We start from the raw sequence: 20221 nt of genomic DNA, 5'->3' as shown, positions 1-20221 counted from the left end.
AAAGACGTCTATGTAGAACATGTTTACATGGGCGAACACATTTAAAAAGCACAATATCAATAGCAGCATCGATATTCCTGGTGGTTCATGTCATCAAACAACCAGAAAGAACCCCATTGTCACACTTCACAATGAATGCCAAATGAAACATAGTAACCTGAGGTAAATTCATTTAATTGTGGGATCTCACAATTAAATGAATTTAAATTAAATGGCCAAATTTTCACTTGCTGACAGTTTTGTGAAGATTACCGACAAAAGCCCTAAATCATAGGCAAATCAGTGCTCGCTCCCGTGAGTGACGAACGCAAAGTATGAATTATCAAAGACGCGATCTCAGAGAAGCGCTGACACATCGCCGATATCAGCGAGATAGCTAGCATGTTAAATATTTGGACCTGTCTGAGATTCCAAATCGCACAATGTGAAATGTGTATTGACTGAATACAACTGCAGCGTTGACCTACAGCCAATGAGAGAGCAAGAAACGGGCACGGGACGTTTCAGTGGGAGGAGTCCTGATGTACCTGCAACAGAACATCAACTAGCATGGCTGCGGTATCAAGAAAGTCTCATTAGACCGAAGAAATGGAGGAAAAATTTGTGGAACATTGGCAGAAGAATTTTTGATGCCTATTTGATGTTTCATCTGAACTGTACCACAACCGGGTGGAGAAAGAGAAGAGAATTCTCTTGGACAGTCGAGTAAGCAAATAGGTCGATTTTTCAGTAGGAGGTACTTTTTCAAATTGTAACCAATAAAATATATGATGCCTTTACACATTATGTAAAGGTGATTAAAAACATACACATCATATTCTGAAATGCATAACATATGATTATGCTTTTGTTTTCATATCTCGTATCACTTCATGTACTCTGTTGTGAAACGTAATTTGGAGTCCAAGCAGAGTCGTCGGGGATTCGTCAATAGTGAAATGTCTTGTAATGTGTTCACCCCTGTCGCCGATTCCTCGTGTAATTTGAAAACTCTACGACTTCAATGACAAGACAGACAGTTGTGTAATATGAACGGTACCACAATCCAACGTCTTTTGAAAGTCATGTAGTGTGTAGGAGGCAGTGCGGTATCAGGGCTTCCATACTGCACAGTACTGTATACTGCCAACACATTTTTAAATAGTATGTGAAACAGTATGCAACAACAAATTTTAAACGGTAGGCTATATGCTACATTTTTGTCACATGACCTTAACACGTTGCATATTTGAATTAGCAAGTTCATTCGCTTAATTATATCAGAAATACATACGATTATTTTAAATTTTCAATCCAGGCTTGTGTATCTTGTTGCAGTATGACCAAATAATGTGTCAAAGAAAGGTATTATATAGTCTGAATTTATAGCTGCTCTGGTTTATTCATCTACTGGAAACGGAAGGTCAAGTCGAGTGGATTTCACTGTGAAATATAGTATTCCTCATTTCATATAATGCACATTTTGGTAAATGTTGCTGTAAGTTTTCCGGGTGTTTCATTCTTGGAAAAGTAGTATTATGGTGTGATGTAATTCCAAATAGACTCTTAGACGAGATCAGATGAAATCAGGCTTTGTATGCCATCTACTGGCGAATGTGCGATTCATAACAAGAAATGTAATAATGAACGAGCAATGACACAGAATGTAATTATATCTGTTTACTATTCATCAGGGAGAGACAATATATATATTTATATATATAAAAGTAATACAAAATGAAATAAAATTTATCAAACTTCAAAAACCCCTTTCAGAATTCACATCTATTAAAATGAGAGTTTACCCAATACATTTTATTCTGTACTAATTTACTCACTCGCATGACTTTTTTCCCTTCTTCTATGGAACACAAAAGTAGATGTTGAGCAGAATGTTAGGTACTTACAGTCTTAGTCACCATTCAATTTCATTGCAACTTTTTTTCCCCTCCATACAATGAAACCTAACAATTTGGTTCTGTCTAAAATTTCCCTTTATATTGCACTGAAGAAAAACATGAGGTTGAGTAAATGGGGTAAGAATTTTCATTTTGGCTGAACTACCCTTTTAAGCTTTAAGTCAGCTTGCTTGATTTGGTCAGGAAACAGTACAGAGTACAATATACTACACATAGTAACTTAGTGGGGAAATGTGGCAAAATTAGCCTTTGTGTAAAACAAGTGAAATTCACTAAATAAAACCTGGACTGGACTGCAGTTCTTATCTCCAAATCAATACATTCAACTGTAGACTTGACAAAATAATTCACATAAACACTCACTTACATAGGCCAACAGAGTGCCTTTGTGCACATGACACATGGTTTGGTTCAATTCACAAATTTACCAAGCACCACACACAACTCACTATACAAAGACAACTATCGGTTTTCGTTACTTTACTGGCATCTTACTTAATTTTACAGTATGAACAAGACTTTTCCTACTTTATACCATGTTGGGATATATACAGAACATCAGGGCACAAAATAAGGTTATGGGCCTTGACAATGGACAGTGACCTTAGCTTTTGCTGGTGAAGCTGAAATATGACATTCACACCTGATGAGGCAATCTTTACTCTCATCGAATAATATACGACAGATATCAATAATGGTATTGTCTCTGTTTTCCTAGTTGACAATAAAGGTAAAGTTTCATACATCCATATCACTAGAGAGCGTTCTGAGCACTATGGATGTTATTTAGGGACGAAACTTCATCCAAAGCTTTGAACAAGATGTCCTGTCTTAGCAAGTCCCACAAAAAGTGTGCAATTCATCACACTATAGAAAAAGAAACAAAGACAGCCCAGATAGCACACGTACATCAACAAGATGTGTGTTTACATCTAGATGTATTTATTCGGTTGTTTGCTCATCTGCAATGCATCACTAAGACATTCAGCAGATGTCTTTGAGATGTTTATGATGTTGCATGTTCGTAAATCTGAACATTTTAATATGTTTAGCAGATGTTATGATTTCCAGATGAAAAACTATATATATATATATATATAGAGATATACACATAAGACACTATATAGGCCTAGTTGTGCTATCTGGGAGGTCTTCACATAAAAAATACAAAAACCTCCCCAAACATACATGAGACATATCACACATGGGCTTTTTGAACATTTCACAGTTCCTGAAATGATTGAAGGTATTTTACAAGCCTTGATAAAGACATAGATAACAAGATACTGTACACTATTATTATGATCCATTTCATCTTTCTCTAAATGTGGATAAGCACAACTGAACATATAACTGTAATCCAATTCCATACTCGACCATATTCATTTCCATAAATCTTTAAATTCTGTTGAATTTGAACGGTTAATCTAGAAGAACACTTTGCTATACATTACACTGTTAAAATAAAAAAATACATCAATTTCCTCAGTCTGGAATAATTAAATAATCTCTACAGTTTTGTAATTCAGGAATTTCACATAGCAGTTACTTGCACCAGACTGCAAATATTTCTAGGAAATTCCTTAAATATTCAAACAATAAGAGTAATTAACCATTAATATGATACCATTTAGATTGCACTTGAGTCAAAATGTGTGGTTTACTTGCGGGTATTCACCCATTGTTCAGTGGAGAATTTGATACATTTACAGAGAATACAATTTGATATTTACAGAAACTACCAAATTTAGTAAAGTGTGATCATTCGTAAAACAGTTAAGATTTCAGTGATTCAGTAAATTCAGTGTTGAGATTCAGTGGCTAAGAACAGGTTAAATATTTACTCTATATTCAAGAGCATTTAACTTGAACTAATGTACAAAGGTAAAACATGTACATGTACAAATATTTCATCTAATCGATTTTCTTAAATGACAGTAAAATGACAATTGTATCCTGAGGTAACAAAAACAACGTTAACAACGCAATTGCACATTTAAAAAAAAAAACTTTTAACATAATCCAAACACAACTAAAAACAACGTATATAGCTTTCCTGGTATCTTAACATAAATTAAAGAAACAACCTGGAAAGAGGTAATTAACAAAAAAATAAAAATAAACTTTTGTAAGACCTTTGTACTTTCAAAATTGAAAGATGCAATCTTTAAAATTGTTATACTTTTTCAATTGCATGTCAGTTTATTTTCGAGTGCTGATTTTATTCTCCACTCTGTGCATAAAACATATATCTATTAGTAAGACGTGAGAGTAAAGATGCGTTTGTTAAATTGTCAAAATGTGTTCTTGAATACTAAAAGCCAACTCAAATATACAGTATAACTCGCTTGCAAATACCAGACAGACGAATCTGAAAAACAAGTGAGAATCCAGTTACTATAGTAACACAGTGAGCATTGGAATGTTTCCTTATTGGTGCTCTAGTTCAGCCAGGTTTTAAAATATGATAAGTGGAAAAACAATACATAACCAAGAATTAAATCTGCCTTAATACCTCACGGTAAGCTGATACTTTCCTAATGATGGTGGGGTCTAAATACCAAAGAGCAACTCCTTAAACTGTCGCTCATTCTTAAATAAAAGTTTATGCATTGTTGTAATTGTGAGAACCTGTTTGAATTCCGATTGGTCGCATATGTTTTGCATATCTCCTTCCCCTAATTTCAAGCAGTCATTGACTATATCCTTCTGTTATGCCCTCCCAAATACCCTGTTACCCCATTGTTGTTGAAAAGGAACTACATTGGCTCATTATAGTTGTAAGTTGGGGCAGTGGAGTACTGTTGGCCCTGCACGGCCCCCTGCGCAGCCCCCATTGCTGCCTGCTGTGCTGCCTGCTGGACATGAGGGTTCTTCCATGCACCAGTGGTCCATTCGTCCTGAGCCTTGCTCATGCTGCCCCCACTCCCACGGTAGAAGTTGTGAACCTAAGCCAGAGGAAAAGTTTCTCAAAAGTTGATCTATCATAACAACAGCCAAGTCAAGTAATTATTCTGACACAAAAACATGTAAGATGTTTAATAAACAGCTACTGTATGTGGAGCAAAATTTGAACCAATAAGATTTCACTGTGGCAGGACAATGTGTCAAAAATAGAAACCAAATGACCAGCAAAGTGTTTTGTGCACATCTCTTATAGCAGTCGTGGCTGGTTAGCACAAAAGCTCAGATTAACATGTAAAAGATATAGTTATTAACGATAACTTACACACCTTTAAAGACAGACTTACAGGTTGTTGATTGGTGGTATGTGCTTCTGTTGAAGCCATCAGTCCACGTTATTTCTACCTTGTTTTAAAACAATCGTATTTAATAGCAGAATTTGTGATGAACAGCTACACTCCCCATGATCCAGCAGAGAAATCTTCACCAATCAGAAAATTGCTGCAAAAAAAGAGCAGCAAAAGTGCTCTGCAGCGGCCACACATTTCCATGACATACTGTTAGTTGACATGATTAAACCAGTCTCCCTAAACTCTCAAACTACTACTACTGTCATATATTTGAATATTTTGCAATAAAATTAATTTTCTATACAATCAACAACTTTAAATCAATAGTTTTAGTGTTCATTGGATTCTAGTTAATTCCCTTATGTAAGATGGTAAGTACACAGTCTTGTATGTTTGTCTTTTTGTCCGATTTTCAAATCCTTTTTTTGTTGTTGCTTAAAATCAAGGCTAGTAGTATTGGGATTTACCTCGGAGCTGGTTGGTTTGGTTCATACTTAGAATTATTTTATTAAAGGTGATTATTGTTCATTGACAACTATAATTAGGCCATTTGTGGGTTTACCTCCCTCAAAAGTATACACACTATCAAAACATTGATATTTATATTTTGAGTGGCCCGCTCAGTTCCACCCCTCCCCTTTAAACTCAAGCCTATTGCGTGTGTTTGGGGCATGGCTAAAAGAAATGTAGCTTCGTCTTCAGATGTTAAAGACAAAATTTGAAGACTTTCTAAAAGACATAAAGATAGAGAATGGAGTAAAACAAGAGTGAACTCTGGCATTGTATTTACAAGGTGGAGGACACACACACACACCACCAATGATGAGATCGCCATTGGCAAAAGGGAGCGCCAATAACAAGATTGCCGAGCAAGTCGCTAATACAGTGATCTTGCCTCGGGCACCAGAAAGGTCAGAAATGGCACTGTCGTTACACTTACTGGGTACCAGAACAAAAATCCTAACTCATGTGCTCAATCCCCGGCACACCCAGCTGCCGTTCAATCCGGTGATGTCATCGGACTACTGGATTCCTCTTCCACGCTTTCTGCCCAGTGTGTTTATGTTATAGTGGTCTTGTTAATCATGACGTTAAACGTTTATCACCTTTTATTTAGTATTGCCTATTTTTCATAGGGAATCAGAGAGTGCGAAAGGGTGTGAGTCTGAAGGCCCAAACATACTTCATGCAAATGCAGATGCGAGCGATTCGCCAACGCATGGCCAGTCTCGTTGTACATATATTGCATGCGGTCTTGCTTTACTCTGGTGGTTACAAACCTTGGACCTCAAGGGGGTGAAAGAGTTTTTTAGCTGCCATGAAACTGGATGTGGTGGAGTCAACATTTCGACAGTTGAGGAGTATGCTTTTGTATTTTCTAAAAAGACAACAGAAAAATATGTTTGTATAATCTAACTTGTTCGGCAAGACTCTCCTCAAATTGCTGCTCTGCCAGGACAGTCGTTGATTGCGGCAACGCTGAGCGCATACTTGTGTTAGGTTTTGAATTGCGCTCTTGACACATTTCACAACGCGTGAAATCAAGTAGCAAGATGCATGCAGAGCATGTTTTGGCCTTAAGGGGTGTTGCCAAAGGTTGTTTGGAAACATTTTGTAATTCCATTGGTGCCACTAGAAGCACAGAAATGACACACTTCACCTTCAAGTATTTTATGAAATCCCTATGGAAAAAAGTAATGGGAAAAATACTTCCGGAACCATGATGGCTGAAAAAGTGGGCGAGCACTGTTGTGCTCTATTGTTTGTTGCTTTATCATGTCACACTTGGTAAGGATACAATCTTAATGGTTATTTCAGTTATATTTATAGTTCACCCAAAAATGTAATTCTTTCATCATTTACTCACCCACATGCCATACCAGATGTGTGACTTTATTTCCTCTGCTGAACACAAACAAAGATTTTCAGAAGAATATCTCAGCACTCTCAAGTGTCTCATGTTGGTCCATATAATGCAAGTGAATGGTAATTAGACCTTTGTTTCTCACCCACACCTATTAAATTGTTTCTGAAGATATGGCTTTAAACACTGAAGTCATATGGATTACTTCTATGTTTCCTTTATATCATTTTTGGAGCTACAAATGTCTGATTACCATTCACTTGCATTATATGGACCAGCAGAGCTGAGATAATCTTCTAAAAATCTTTGTTTGTGTTCAGCAGAGGAAATAAAGTCACACATCTGGAATGGCATGTGGGTGAGTAAATGATGAAATAATTAAATATTTGGGTGAACTATCCCTTTAAATATAACTGAAATTTGATATTTTTCTTAAAATCTTCATTTGTATTCTGTTGAAGAAAGAATGTCATGCATCTAGGATGGCAAGAGGGTGAGTAAATGAGAAAATTTTCATTTTTGGGTGAACTATCCTGTGGCAGGGCAGAGGGCGGGGCCGGGTCGTGATTCTACACACCCGGTCCCTTATCAAGCTAATCAAGCCTCCGAGAGTGATAAAAGCCGACTGCGGAAGATGGTGCGAGAGAGAGAGAGCATTTACAGCCAGCTGCCCCGTGTGTGTTTGTGTGTGTGTCTTTTTATTTAATTAAATGTTGTTTATATTGTCAAGCCGGTTCTCGCCTCCTACTTTCCATTAATCCCATTACAGACATTATCACATTTTTGTGATTATTCCGACTCATAGAAAGCCACATATACACACAGATGTCATGCTGTTAAAAACAGCAAAGGAAATATTATAATGAGATGTGTATATTCAAAATACTAATGATGGTGGAACAATAACGGGTACCTTGGTAAGGGCAATGAATGAGAACACAGCCACAGCAGTGAACATGATGGTGGGAATCAGCATAACAACAGCAGAGCCGATATTAGTGCTGAAAAATGTGATGGTGGCCAGCCAGCCACTGTAATAAAAAACATGAAAAATTATCTTAATTAACAAAGCACTCGGAAATAAGCTAATGCTTGTATGAATTCAGAACACTGCATCACTTTTTTATCTATTCTGAAAATAACATACTAAATCTACTCTACAAATATTCTGTTACGTAAAAGACAACAGTACTCTTTTGAATTTCTACTAGCTTACTTAACTGGAACTATTATAGCAGTGGTTGACAACCCAAAAATGGGTCACATGTCTGTTCTTATAGAGCAATGGACAGCAGGGAAAAACAATGGTAAATGTGAATAATAAAATGCCATTAGCCATATAATGGTGTATATTGAAGATAGCAAAATAAATAGGTTTTAATAACTTTAAGAGGAAGGAGCTCTATCTATCCATCAAAAGCAACAACATACATACAGTGGGTACGGAAAGTATTCAGACCCCCTTACATTTTTCACTCTTTGTTATATTGCAGCCATTTGCTAAAATCATTTAAGTTCATTTTTTTTCCTCATTATTGTACACACAGCACACCATATTGACAGAAAAACACAGAATTGTTGACCTTTTTGCACATTTATTAAAAAAGAAAAACTGAAATATCACATGGTCCTAAGTATTCAGACCCTTTGTTCAGTATTTAGTAGAAGCACCCTTTTGATCTAATACAGCCATGAGTCTTTTTAGGAAAGATGCAACAAGTTTTTCACATCTGGATTTGGGTATCCTCTGCCATTCCTCCTTGCAGATCCTCTCCAGTTCTGTCAGGTTGGATGGTAAACGTTGGTGGACAGCCATTTTCAGGTCTCTCCAGAGATGCTCAATTGGGTTTAAGTCAGGGCTCTGGCTGGGCCATTCATGAACAGTCACGGAGTTGTTGTGAAGCCACTCCTTCGTTATTTTAGCGGTGTGCTTAGGGTCATTGTCTTGTTGGAAGGTGAACCTTCAGCCCAGTCTGAGATCCAGAGCACTCTGGAGAAGGTTTTCGTCCAGGATATCCCTGTACTTGGCCGCATTCATCTTTCCCTCGATTGCAACCAGTCGTCCTGTCCCTGCAGCTGAAAAACACCCCCACAGCATGATGCTGCCACCACCATGCTTCACTGTTGAGACTGTATTGGACAGGTGATGAGCAGTGCCTGGTTTTCTCCACACATACCGCTTAGAATTAAGGCCAACAAGTTCTCTCTTGGTCTCATCAGACCAGAGAATCTTATTTATCACCATCTTGGAGTCCTTCAGGTGTTTTTTAGCAAACTCCATGCGGGCTTTCATGTGTCTTGCACTGAGGAGAGGCTTCCGTCGGGCCACTCTGCCATAAAGCCCCGACTGGTGGATGGCTGCAGTGATAGTTGACTTACTACAACTTTCTCCCATCTCCCGGCTGCATCTCTGGAGCTCAGCCACAGTGATCTTTGGGTTCTTCTTTACCTCTCTCACCAAGGCTCTTCTCCCCCGATAGCTCAGTTTGGCCGGATGGCCAGCTCTGGGAAGGGTTCTGGTCGTCCCAAACGTCTTCCATTTAAGGATTATGGAGGCCACTGTGCTCTTCTGAACCTTAAGGGCAGCAGAAAGTTTTTGTAACCTTGGCCAGATCTGTGCCTTGCCACAATTCTGTCTCTGATCTCTTCAGGCAGTTCCTTTGACCTCATGATTCTCATTTGCTCTGACATGCACTGTGAGCTGTAAGGTCTTATATAGACAGGTGTGTGGCTTTCCTAATCAAGTCCAATCAGTATAATCAAACACAGCTGGACTCAATTGAAGGTGTAGAACCATCTCAAGGATGATCAGAAGAAATGGACAGCACCCGAGTTAAATATATGAGTGTCACAGCAAAGGGTCTGAATACTTAGGACCATGTGATATTTCAGTTTTTCTTTTTTAATAAATGTGCAAAAATGTCAACAATTCTGTGTTTTTCTGTCAATATGGGGTGCTGTGTGTACAATAATGAGAAAAAAAAAATGAACTTAAATGATTTTAGCAAATGGCTGCAATATAATAAAGAGTGAAAAATTTAAGGGGGTCTGAATACTTTCCGTACACACTGTATATCAACAGGGACAAACAAACTGAAATATTTTAACATTGCACTTAATTTTATTTCATAAATACAAAGAACATTTCTTACCACACTCCCCATCCTGGGATGCCAACTGCCTGAATGATACTGATCACCACCTGCGCCATGAATACAAAGAAAAATGCCATAAAGTTGAAAGAGCTGTCTGTCCTGCAAGAAAGAAAAAAACATTCTGCTTTAAGGTAGTTTGCAACTACATGACTGGAATTAACATACAATTAGAAAACATCTTGGAAGTCACAGTTATAAACTGAACTCACTTGAAGGCCTTGTAGATGGGCCTAAACCAGCACACGTATGAGCATGGGGTGAACAGTATTAGCCACAGAATAGACATTCCAAAATTGGTTGCCCCGCCCCCACCGCACATCCATGCCAGACAGCCAATCAGGTTCACGGCTAGGGTGGCACTGTTTACTAAGAGTAAGAAAAATCAAAAATCAATTTTCCAAAAAAAAAAGAGCTACTTTAAAGTGTGAAAGACCCTATAACTAAAGCTTACATCAGTTCACAATTTGTTGAAATAATTATTTTTAAAATAATTGTAAAAGTAATTGTAAAAAGCACTGATTGCATTCGTAGGGGCCGTTCACACCAAACACGTCCTTGCGCTAAAAAAAAGCTAGATCAAAAATGCAAAAAGATCAAAGATCGCAATGGTCCAAAATGTCCACTTAGTGGACATGTTTACATACAGTAGGAAAACAGCACGACAGACACAAAAAACATTTGGTGTGAACAGCTCCTTAGAATGCAAGCTTGCTTAGCAATGCACACTTAGGGATGTAGGTGAATGTGCTACCAGGAAAAGTGAATTGCTAAACTGTAATAATACCACATCTGATGCCACAGGACAGGTACTGGTTAAGGCGCAAAAGCACATTTTTGACACAATAGCTAAAATCTAATAGCTAATAATAATCTAACTACAGTTCTAAGACTAAGAATAAAACATTGCATTTAACCTGTCATCAACAGTATGGGTACTACTAGTGCTAATGGCACCTATACAATTTTGTATTTATTAAAAAACCAAAAAGAACACTTACACTCTCATCTCCCACACCCATTTGAAAATAGTTCCCAAAGTGTGCTAATCAAAAAAAGGAACTTTTGTAAACATTTGTTGTAGACATTTGAAATCTGACTTGAGATGGATCTTTTACTCAGTCTCCTAGAGAACCACACACAGATTGGAAGTGTCCAATCCTACAGTTGGACGGCGTTCCGTCAAATATACTCGCTCTTCAGAGATCACTTATCAAACGCTTATTATAGAAGATCTCTTCAAACGCAGTAGAGACTCCCTGAATGTACAATATAATGTACATTACATTGCACGATCAACTGTCTGTTATATTTGTTTACTTCATTCAGATTGGTTTAAATCTTATTGCATAGCAAAACTCCAAACCCAACTGGTTTCAGTTCCTTATACAGTAGATAGCCACCTGCAGTCATTTCCAGAAATAGTTATCAAATCTCGGAACATCCTTTTCTTATGAACATTTACACTTATTTCATCCTAAATGACAAGCCAATCTAATGCTTGTAGTACTCAATAATAATATACAGTAGTGCACCAAACGAATAACACAGGAGTCAAATGACAACCCACATTTGTATGAACTGACAAATCAACATCAAAAACCTGTCTTTACAACTTTTTGTGTGCCTAGGTTTACACAGTGTTCACAATGGAACATATGTGACATTGTAATGGCAAATAAAGCCAAGTGACCGTAATCTACTCCATTGTGTGCACAGCACAACCAACAGCAAAAACAGAATAGAAGAAATCAATATATAGATTATAGACTCACATATCCAAAGGTAATATATCCGTTTACACATTGTCCGGAATTGGTCTGGAATCTCGTTGAAGTCTTGGTAAAAGCATGGCTTCAGAGGAATGAACCGTGGAAGAGGTGGGAAGTTGTTTTCTGTGGAGGGAAAACCCCCCACCCCACAATTTCAAACTCCTACTTCACTAACAAGGAGACGTCTTATAGATGTATTGCAGATGAGTAAACAATGTAAAAAAACATGTCTTCCAGATGTAAACACATATCAAATAGATGTCTGAGTTAGGGTAGGGTAGGTTGTAGGGCTGTTCCCCGACCAAAGATTTTCCTAGTCGACTAGTAGGCGTTAGTTTAAGCCAAATCTTAATAACAAATCTTCTGGATTTTTTTTTTTTTTTTTTGCAAGAATAGTATCGTCTATGAGAAATGACCTCAGACATCTCAACTCAGGAGGTGCTTTTTCTATCACTTCATTATTTTAATTGCGTTTTCGTTTTGTTTGGAGTGCAATTTGATTTAAGTTTTTTAAATAAATGAATTTAATTTTCAATGCAAAATCACTAAAGCAAGTATATTCACTGATTCCTCAGCCCAGGGGTTGCTGACGTAATTGGATATTGCGATATAGTGAAGGAGGGAACTAAAATAATTTATTCACATGAAGTTGGTTCTTTGCCAGAGAGATGTTGTCAACTGTTGTAAACTTTTTTCCAGTTTCATTTGAATTTTTAGATAAAATAAATAAAATAGTTCAAAGTTTGTAATCAAGGTGTCTTGCTTTATTGTGTAGGCATAACCCTAACCCTGCTTAACGAAAATTACCCCATAGTACCACCTAGCGTCCATCCAGCGGTAATATCTGTGTTCGTCAGTTTCCTGTGGAGTTTTTTTTTTCTGCGACCAACCAATCAATCAAAACTTGGTCGACCAAGACTCTTCTCATCGACTAACGTTTGGTCGACTATTAGGGGCAGCCCTTGTAGGTTGTTTCCTCTTCTGCAAAACATCTATAAGATGTTTCCCCTCGGATGTCAATAAGACATTCAGAATCAGAATCAGAATCAGAATCAGCTTTATTGCCAAGTATGCTTACACATACAAGGAATTTGTCTAGGTGACAGGAGCTTCCAGTCAACAACAATACAAACAATACCAAAAAAAACAGCAGCAAGGCATAGGTAATTAAAAACAAAAAAGAACACAAAATAAATAATTATACATATACGTACATAAACTCACCTTCATACATACCCACATACACACACGTAGTGCAAATCTAATACAATCTGTATATAAAGAACAAAAAACAGTATATTATGTACAGAGCAATGTAAGTAATGGCAGAAGTGGATAAGTTGGATAATATAATTTAAATTAAAATTAAACTGTGTATTGCACATAATTATTGCTCAATGGGGGTAATTTAACTGTTCATTAGATGGATGGCCTGAGGGAAAAAACTGTTCCTGTGTCTGACCGGTTCTGGTGCTCAGTGCTCTGAAGCCCGGCCAGAAGGCAACAGTTCAAAAAGGTAGTGGGCAGGGTGAGTGGGGTCCAGAGTGATTTTACCAGCCTTTTTCCTCACTCTGGAAGTGTATAGTTCTTGAAGGGAGGGCAGGGGGCAACCAATAATCCTCTCAGCAGACCGAACTGTCCTTTGTAGTCTTCTGATGTCTAATTTCGTGGCTGCACCAAACCAGACAGTTATTGAAGTGCAGAGGACAGACTCAATGACCGCTGAGTAGAACTGTTTCAGCAGCACTGGTGGCAGGTTGAACTTCCTCAGCTGGCGAAGGAAGTACAACCTCTGCTGGGCCTTTTTCACAATGGAGTCGATGTGTATCTCCCACTTCAGGTCCTGTGAGATGGTAGTGCCCAGGAACCTGAATGACTCCACTGCTGACACAGTGCTGTTTAGAATGGTGAGGGGGACAATGTTGGGGTGTTCCTCCTAAAGTCCACAATCATCTCCACTGTTTTGAGCGTGTTCAGCTCCAGGTTGTTTTGACTGCACCAGACAGCCAGCCGTTCAACCTCCTTTCTATCACGCAGACTCATCATCATCTCGGATGAGGCCGATGACAGTGGTGTCGATCTGCAAACTTCAGGAGCTTGACAGAGTGGTCCTTGGTGGTGCAGTCATTGGTGTACAGGGAGAAGAGTAGTGGGGAGAGCACACATCCCTGGGGGCACCAGTGCTGATGGTACAGGTGGTGGAAGTGAATTTTCCCTGCCTCACAAGCTGCTGCCTGTCCGTCAGAAAGCTGGTAATCCACTGACAGGTAGAGGTGGGAACAGGGAGTTGGTTTAACTTAGTCCGAGTATATCTGGTATGATTGTGTTGAAAGCCGAGCTGAAGTCCACAAAAGGATCCTAGCGTATGTCCCGGTCTGTCCAGATGTTGCAGGATATGATGCAAACCCATGTTGACTGCATCATCCACAGACCTGTTTGCTCGATAAGCAAATTGAAGGGGGTCCAGAAAGGGTCCAGTGATGTCCTTCAGGTGGGCCAACACCAGTCTCTCAAATGACTTCATGACCACAGATGTCAGGGCTGACAGGTCTGTAGTCATTAAGTCCTGTGATTTTTGGTTTCTTAGGGACGGGGATAATGACTGGCGTTTGAAGCAGCATGGGACTTCACATTGCTCCAGTGATCTATTGAAGATCTGAGTGAAGATGGGGGCCAGTTGGTTAGCACAGGAACGAAGGCAAGCTGGTGAGATGCCATCTGGTCCTGGAGCCTTCCTTGTCCTTTGCTTCCGAAAGACACGGCACACATCGTCCTCACAGATCTTTAGTGCAGGTAGTGTAGCAGGAGGGGGAGGAGGGGGTTGCAGGAGGTGTTAATGGTTGTGTGAAATGAAGGTCCGAGTGCATGTGGGGTGTGAAATCGGGCCTTTCAAATCTGCAGTAAAACACATTCAGGTCGTCAGCCAGTCGTTGGTCCGCCACAGGGTTGGGGGTAGGAGTCCTGTAATTAGTAAGTTGTTTCAGGCCACTCCACACTGATGCTGGGTCGATTAGCTGAAAACTTGTTTTTCAGCTTCTCAGAGTAACTTCTTTTAGCCACTCTGATTTCCCTATTCAGTGTGTTCCTGGCCTGATTATACAAGACTCTATCCCCACCCCTGTAAGCCTCCTCTTTGGCATGACGAAGCTGTCTGAGTTTTCCTGTGAACCATGGTTTATCATTGTTGAATGACAAAAATGTCCTAGTAGGGATGCACATATCCTCACAGAAACTGATGTATGATGTAACAGTATCTGTGAGCTCGTCCAGGTCTGTAGCTGCAGCTTCAAAAACACTCCAATCAGTGCAGTCAAAGCAGGCTTGTAGTTCCAGCTCTGCTTCAATAGTCCATCTCCTTATAGTCCTTACAACTGGCTTGGTTGATTTTAATTTCTGCCTGTAGGTCGGGAGAAGATGAACCAGACAGTGATCAGAGAGACCCAAAGCTGCACGTGGGACAGAGCGATATGCATCCTTTAATGTAGTATAGCAGTGGTCCAGTATATTCCTGTCTCTGGTGGGGCATGTAATGTGCTGTCTGTATTTGGGCAGTTCGCGTGTGAGATTTGTTTTGTTAAAGTCCCCAAGAATAATAATGACTGAGTCCGGGTATTGTTGTTCTGTGTCTGAGATTTGATCAGCCAGCTGTTGCAGCGCTAAGTTCCCAGACGCGTTTGGAGGAATGTAAACACTCACCAGAATAAACGAAGAAAACTCCCGCGGCGAGTAGAACGGCTTACAGTTAATAAAGAGCGCTTCCAGATTAGGACAGCACATCCTCTTTAGTGTTGTTACATCTGTACACCAACTTTCGTTGATGTAAAAGCATGTTCCACCACCTCTCGTTTTCCCGTTAACTCCGCGATGCGATCCGCTCTGAACAGCTGGAAGCCCGGCAGATGTAATGCGCTGTCCGGAATGGCTTCACTCAACCAGGTTTCAGTGAAGCACAGTGCAGCAGAGTTTGAAAAGTCCTTATTAGTATGTGTGAGGAGATGTAGTTCGTCCGTTTTGTTGGGAAGAGAGCGGAGATTCGCGAGATGAATGCTCGGCAGTGCTGTTCGAACGCCGCGCTGACGGAGTTTAACCAGCGCGCCAGCTCGTCTCCCTCGCCTGCGTCTCGTAGCGCATCTAAACAACACAGCAGCGCCTCCAACTAAAATGTCCAGCAAAACGTCCGAATATTGAAAAACCGGGAAAAGATTATCTGGTATGTGCTGCTGAATGTTCAGCAGTTCGTCCCTGGTAAAACTGATTGGTAAAAGATTGCTAAACACAGGACAAACTAACAAAAACAACAAAAGAATTGAAGAGCTCCACACCGAGGCGGCCATCTGCGGCGCCATGTTGTATTCAGCAGATGTCTTTGAGACATTTATGATTTAGAATGTTTGTAAATCTGATCTTTTTAAGATGTTCAGCAGATGTTGATTAGAATGTGACCCTGAAAGCACACGTACATCTCAGAGATGTCTGCTTTAGATCTTTTTTTAATCTGGAAAGTGTCACAATCTAATTAACATCTGCTAAACATCTTAAAAAGATCAGATTTACAATCATGCTAAATCATAAATGTCTCAAAGACATCTGCTGAATATTTTATTGACATCCAGACATACATATTGATGTATTGCAGATGAGCAAACAATGTAAAAAAACAATAAAAACATCTTCCAGATGTAAACACACACATCAAATAGATGTCTGGGTGATGCATCAGGAGATGCTTTCCAGATGAAAGGATCTAAAACAGACATCTCTGAGATTTACTTTATGTACGCTATTTGGTATGGTTTTATACTGGTGTTCTAGATATGTACCAAGGCTATATCATGTTTTAGCTTTAAGTTGCATGCAAATTACCATGGTATGTGAATATAGTAGTAATTCAGTAACATAGTTAGTTTATATCAAAGTACTAAAGTATTACCATCTTATACTATCACCACTATACTTTTTGTAAGGATTTCTCTTACCAGCCTTGCTTACATGTTGATAAAAGAGTGAAAAGCTACTAAACAGATTTTGTTATGGTTTTAGAAAATCAAGAAAGTGAAGAACTCTTACCTGCCATGGAGAGTGGAGTTTTTTTGGATCACCTAAGTCAAACTTTAATATTAAAACCCTGTAAGAAAAACACACTTTACAGCTTGACACATTCAAACACCTAAAGAAGTCAAGTGTTTAGACATACAACAGATTGAAACGTCTTTATAACAAAGCCTATTCCCAACCCGGTCTCATGAAAATTTGTACATATTTTACAAGTTGGCTATTTCGTATGTTTTCGTACGAGTTCGTTCTTATGAATTTGTACGATTTAATCACGTGAAAATGCCTGGATGTTTAATGTGGACGTAAGCGCGAGTGTCACGGACGAGGTGTTAAGGACGTGCTTATTAATATTATGCCCTTTCCCAAACCCCTTATCTAAACCTAAAGGATCAGTAGAGTGTGAAAACATGATAGGAAGCTGTTACATGTGACAGAAGCAAGTAATTGCCACGTATTAAAAGGAAACGATGTCCAGCGACGTTACTGGCTGTAGTGAAAGTCATACGAATTTATACGAGTGCAGTCATGAGATATTATACGAATTAGACAAATTTAGAAAAGTCGTACAAATCCTTACGATTTCACCGTGAGAGTGTGTAGCCTATTCCAGTGTCAGAGGCAAGTTTGTCCTTTGATATGCATGTAAACATTTAGCAAAATAAAAACACAATCTGGTGTAAATAGAATGAGCTCTTATGCTGAGTAAAAATAACTCAATTCACAGTTGTTCCCTTCGGAAGCGATCCAGACTCAGAAATGTTGTGCCCCTAATAATGCAAATGACCCCATTCCAAACATTACATCTCCAAACCTAAAATATTCTTTCATGAAACTGGAACTGTTTATTATCTGATCCTTCAAGATAAAATATAGGAGGAAGGAATGTATGTTAATGAGGCCTGGCTACTGAATCATCCCTGATATCAACATACAGAATTCATGTTGACGATATTTGATGTAATACAATGAAAAATGACTAGAACTTGCGAATAATGAACCGCTTCGTCATAGCGATTATTATCAACCGATTATTCGTAGCGATTACTATATTCTCACGATAAGATTTAGTCACCAAACCCTTGCAATGTGAAGGGCATTGTACAAACTGATGCTTAGTTGCCCTAATGTTAGATTGAATGTATTTAAATAGACATGATTGAGATAAATCGCAAAATAAGTCTTGAAAGAGAAAACAAAAATAGTTTAAGATTTTGCGAAATACATTTTCGCCTGATTTTCGAGCGGTATCGAGGTCGCGCGGAGCGCCCTTCAAGGGAAAAAGATGGAGCTGAACGGGGAGGTGTTTTATTCACTAGTGCTCAATAGTGAGTATGTAAGTATGCATTTAAGTTTTTTCTTCCAGCATGCAATACATAATAAATATGATCAGAGTGGATAGATGTGAAACAAACGGATTGAGGGGAAGCAGCGCTGGAAAACATTCCCTTACCTTCTCGCGCGTTTGCCACGAATCAGATGCCTTTACAAGAGTCCACTCGCATCTATTAAACAGCTTCCCATTCGGTGAGCGATACACTTGCAAAGAAGGGTGGTGTTTTCAGATTCCGTTATATTGTGAGACGTAATTGAGGGTACAGGAGTAAAAACAATCACGTCACGGTCCTCGTACACGCGCGCATCTGTTCAGCGAGGGATGAGTGTGATGATGCTGATGAGCTCGTGATCGGCGGGGCCTCTGCGCTCGCGATACTTCATTCCTTCACGCCCGTGTGGTCGCTCTCCACGGTACTGAAGCAGCTTTTGAACCATTTACCCAAAAGTCTGAAAACATATATGGATATGACCTCAACACTCGTGTCTTTAAAAGTGGATTTATTCTAACACTTTAATATCTGGCTATAACATAATTGCCAATCCGCACTGCTCTGAAAAACAAACAAACAAACAATAGAAACCCTCACTAAAATTCGAATGGTTTAATGGTGATAATGCTGGAAACTTCATTGGTCACTGTGGTCTCTACTGGTCATTTGTTGGCTTCGAGCGCAACAGTCCCGCCCTCTTTTTCAGCCGTCCTGATATCCATGTAGCCACAGAGTCATACGTCACAGAGCTTGTTTCCGGACCGATGCTTGCGCCACCTACAGTTTTGAAGCATAATTTCTTACATTTGTTTGCATTATTAGATTGATAACATGCTTTTTTCAAATCGATTTAAATTTGATGACTATCTTAAACATTTAATTGTAACACTTTTCAGTAAGGTTCCAATTGTTAACATTAGTTAATGCAGTAGGTATAATGAACGGACAATGCACTATATATTTAACCATTATTTATTAATCTTGGTAATGTTAATGGATAAACACACACTTGTTCTTTGTTAGTTCATAGTGCATGAACTAATGTTAACATACACAACTTTTCATTTTAAAATTATATTAGTAAATGCTAAAATAATAATATTAAACAAGATTAACAAATGCTAAAAAATGTATTGCTCATTGTAATTCATGTTAACAAATGGAACCTTATTTAAAGTGTTAAATAAGTGCCATTTGACTATTTTATATGAAATAATATGATTTCCTTCATGTTCATGATGTTACAAATTTTACTTAAAAGAACAATGCATGGGCATTTAATGTCATATATATATATTTATATATATATATATATATATATATATATATATATATATATATATTTAATCATATCAAATGAAAAATAAAAATTCAATTTCAAATCCTGGGAAAAATGTACATTGAAAAATGTGAAAACTAATAAGAAATGTTAATATTGATAAAATAGGACTAAATTCATCACTTAAACAACAGCAACATTTCAACTGAAACACTCAAACTTCATACAACAAATAGACAACTTAAAACACATCAAACGAACCTCTGAATCTTAGTCATGTCTTATCATGTAATTCCAGGAAACAAATCTCCATGTCGTCCCTAAAAGAGGTCTCTTTGGAGAGTTCTGGTTCTTCAAAAACATTAATGAGAAAAACCTTAAATGAGGCTCTTCATCTGTGCAACCTGAACAGCTGTTTAGCATTTTCCCAGAGTCCACCATTTCCTTATAATGGGATGGTCACACTTGAAGAAAGAAAAAAAAAACATTTTAAATATCAACTGCAACAACAGCATGACGTTCAAATTACTTGAAGTGGTAATACATTTGTTATAGAGGTAAAATCAAAGGGTGCACCCAACACAATGTGCAGAGCATACTTATAAACAACATAAACTATTTC

General features: G+C 38.5%; 1 protein-coding gene across 1 annotated transcript; it reads right to left on the bottom strand.

Annotated features, from left to right (window-relative positions):
* Positions 1-1660: 1660 nt before the first annotated feature.
* On the bottom strand, positions 1661-18727 carry LOC127640050 (secretory carrier-associated membrane protein 5-like). Its single transcript, XM_052122419.1, has 7 exons — positions 18446-18727; positions 17008-17065; positions 11944-12063; positions 10381-10537; positions 10169-10270; positions 7930-8047; positions 1661-4846 (listed from the first exon to the last, which is right to left on the bottom strand). The coding sequence occupies exons 2-7, from the start codon at positions 17012-17014 to the stop codon at positions 4658-4660; spliced, it is 693 nt and encodes a 230-aa protein (XP_051978379.1). The 5' UTR covers positions 17015-17065; positions 18446-18727; the 3' UTR covers positions 1661-4657.
* Positions 18728-20221: the final 1494 nt, after the last annotated feature.

The sequence above is a fragment of the Xyrauchen texanus genome, chromosome 49 (genome assembly GCF_025860055.1).
Source record: "Xyrauchen texanus isolate HMW12.3.18 chromosome 49, RBS_HiC_50CHRs, whole genome shotgun sequence".
NCBI classification, from domain to species: Eukaryota; Metazoa; Chordata; class Actinopteri; order Cypriniformes; family Catostomidae; genus Xyrauchen; species Xyrauchen texanus.
This window is presented reverse-complemented; position numbering and strand designations above follow the sequence as displayed.

What these genes read in the sequence shown, in the direction of transcription:
- LOC127640050 (XM_052122419.1), bottom strand. An exon ending in CCCATCTACAAGGCCTTCAA is followed by an intron (nt 10,271 to 10,380) that starts GTGAGTTCAGTT and finishes TCTTTCTTGCAG; the next exon opens with GACAGACAGCTCTTTCAACT. An exon ending in ATCCCAGGATGGGGAGTGTG is followed by an intron (nt 8,048 to 10,168) that starts GTAAGAAATGTT and finishes TTTTTATTACAG; the next exon opens with TGGCTGGCTGGCCACCATCA.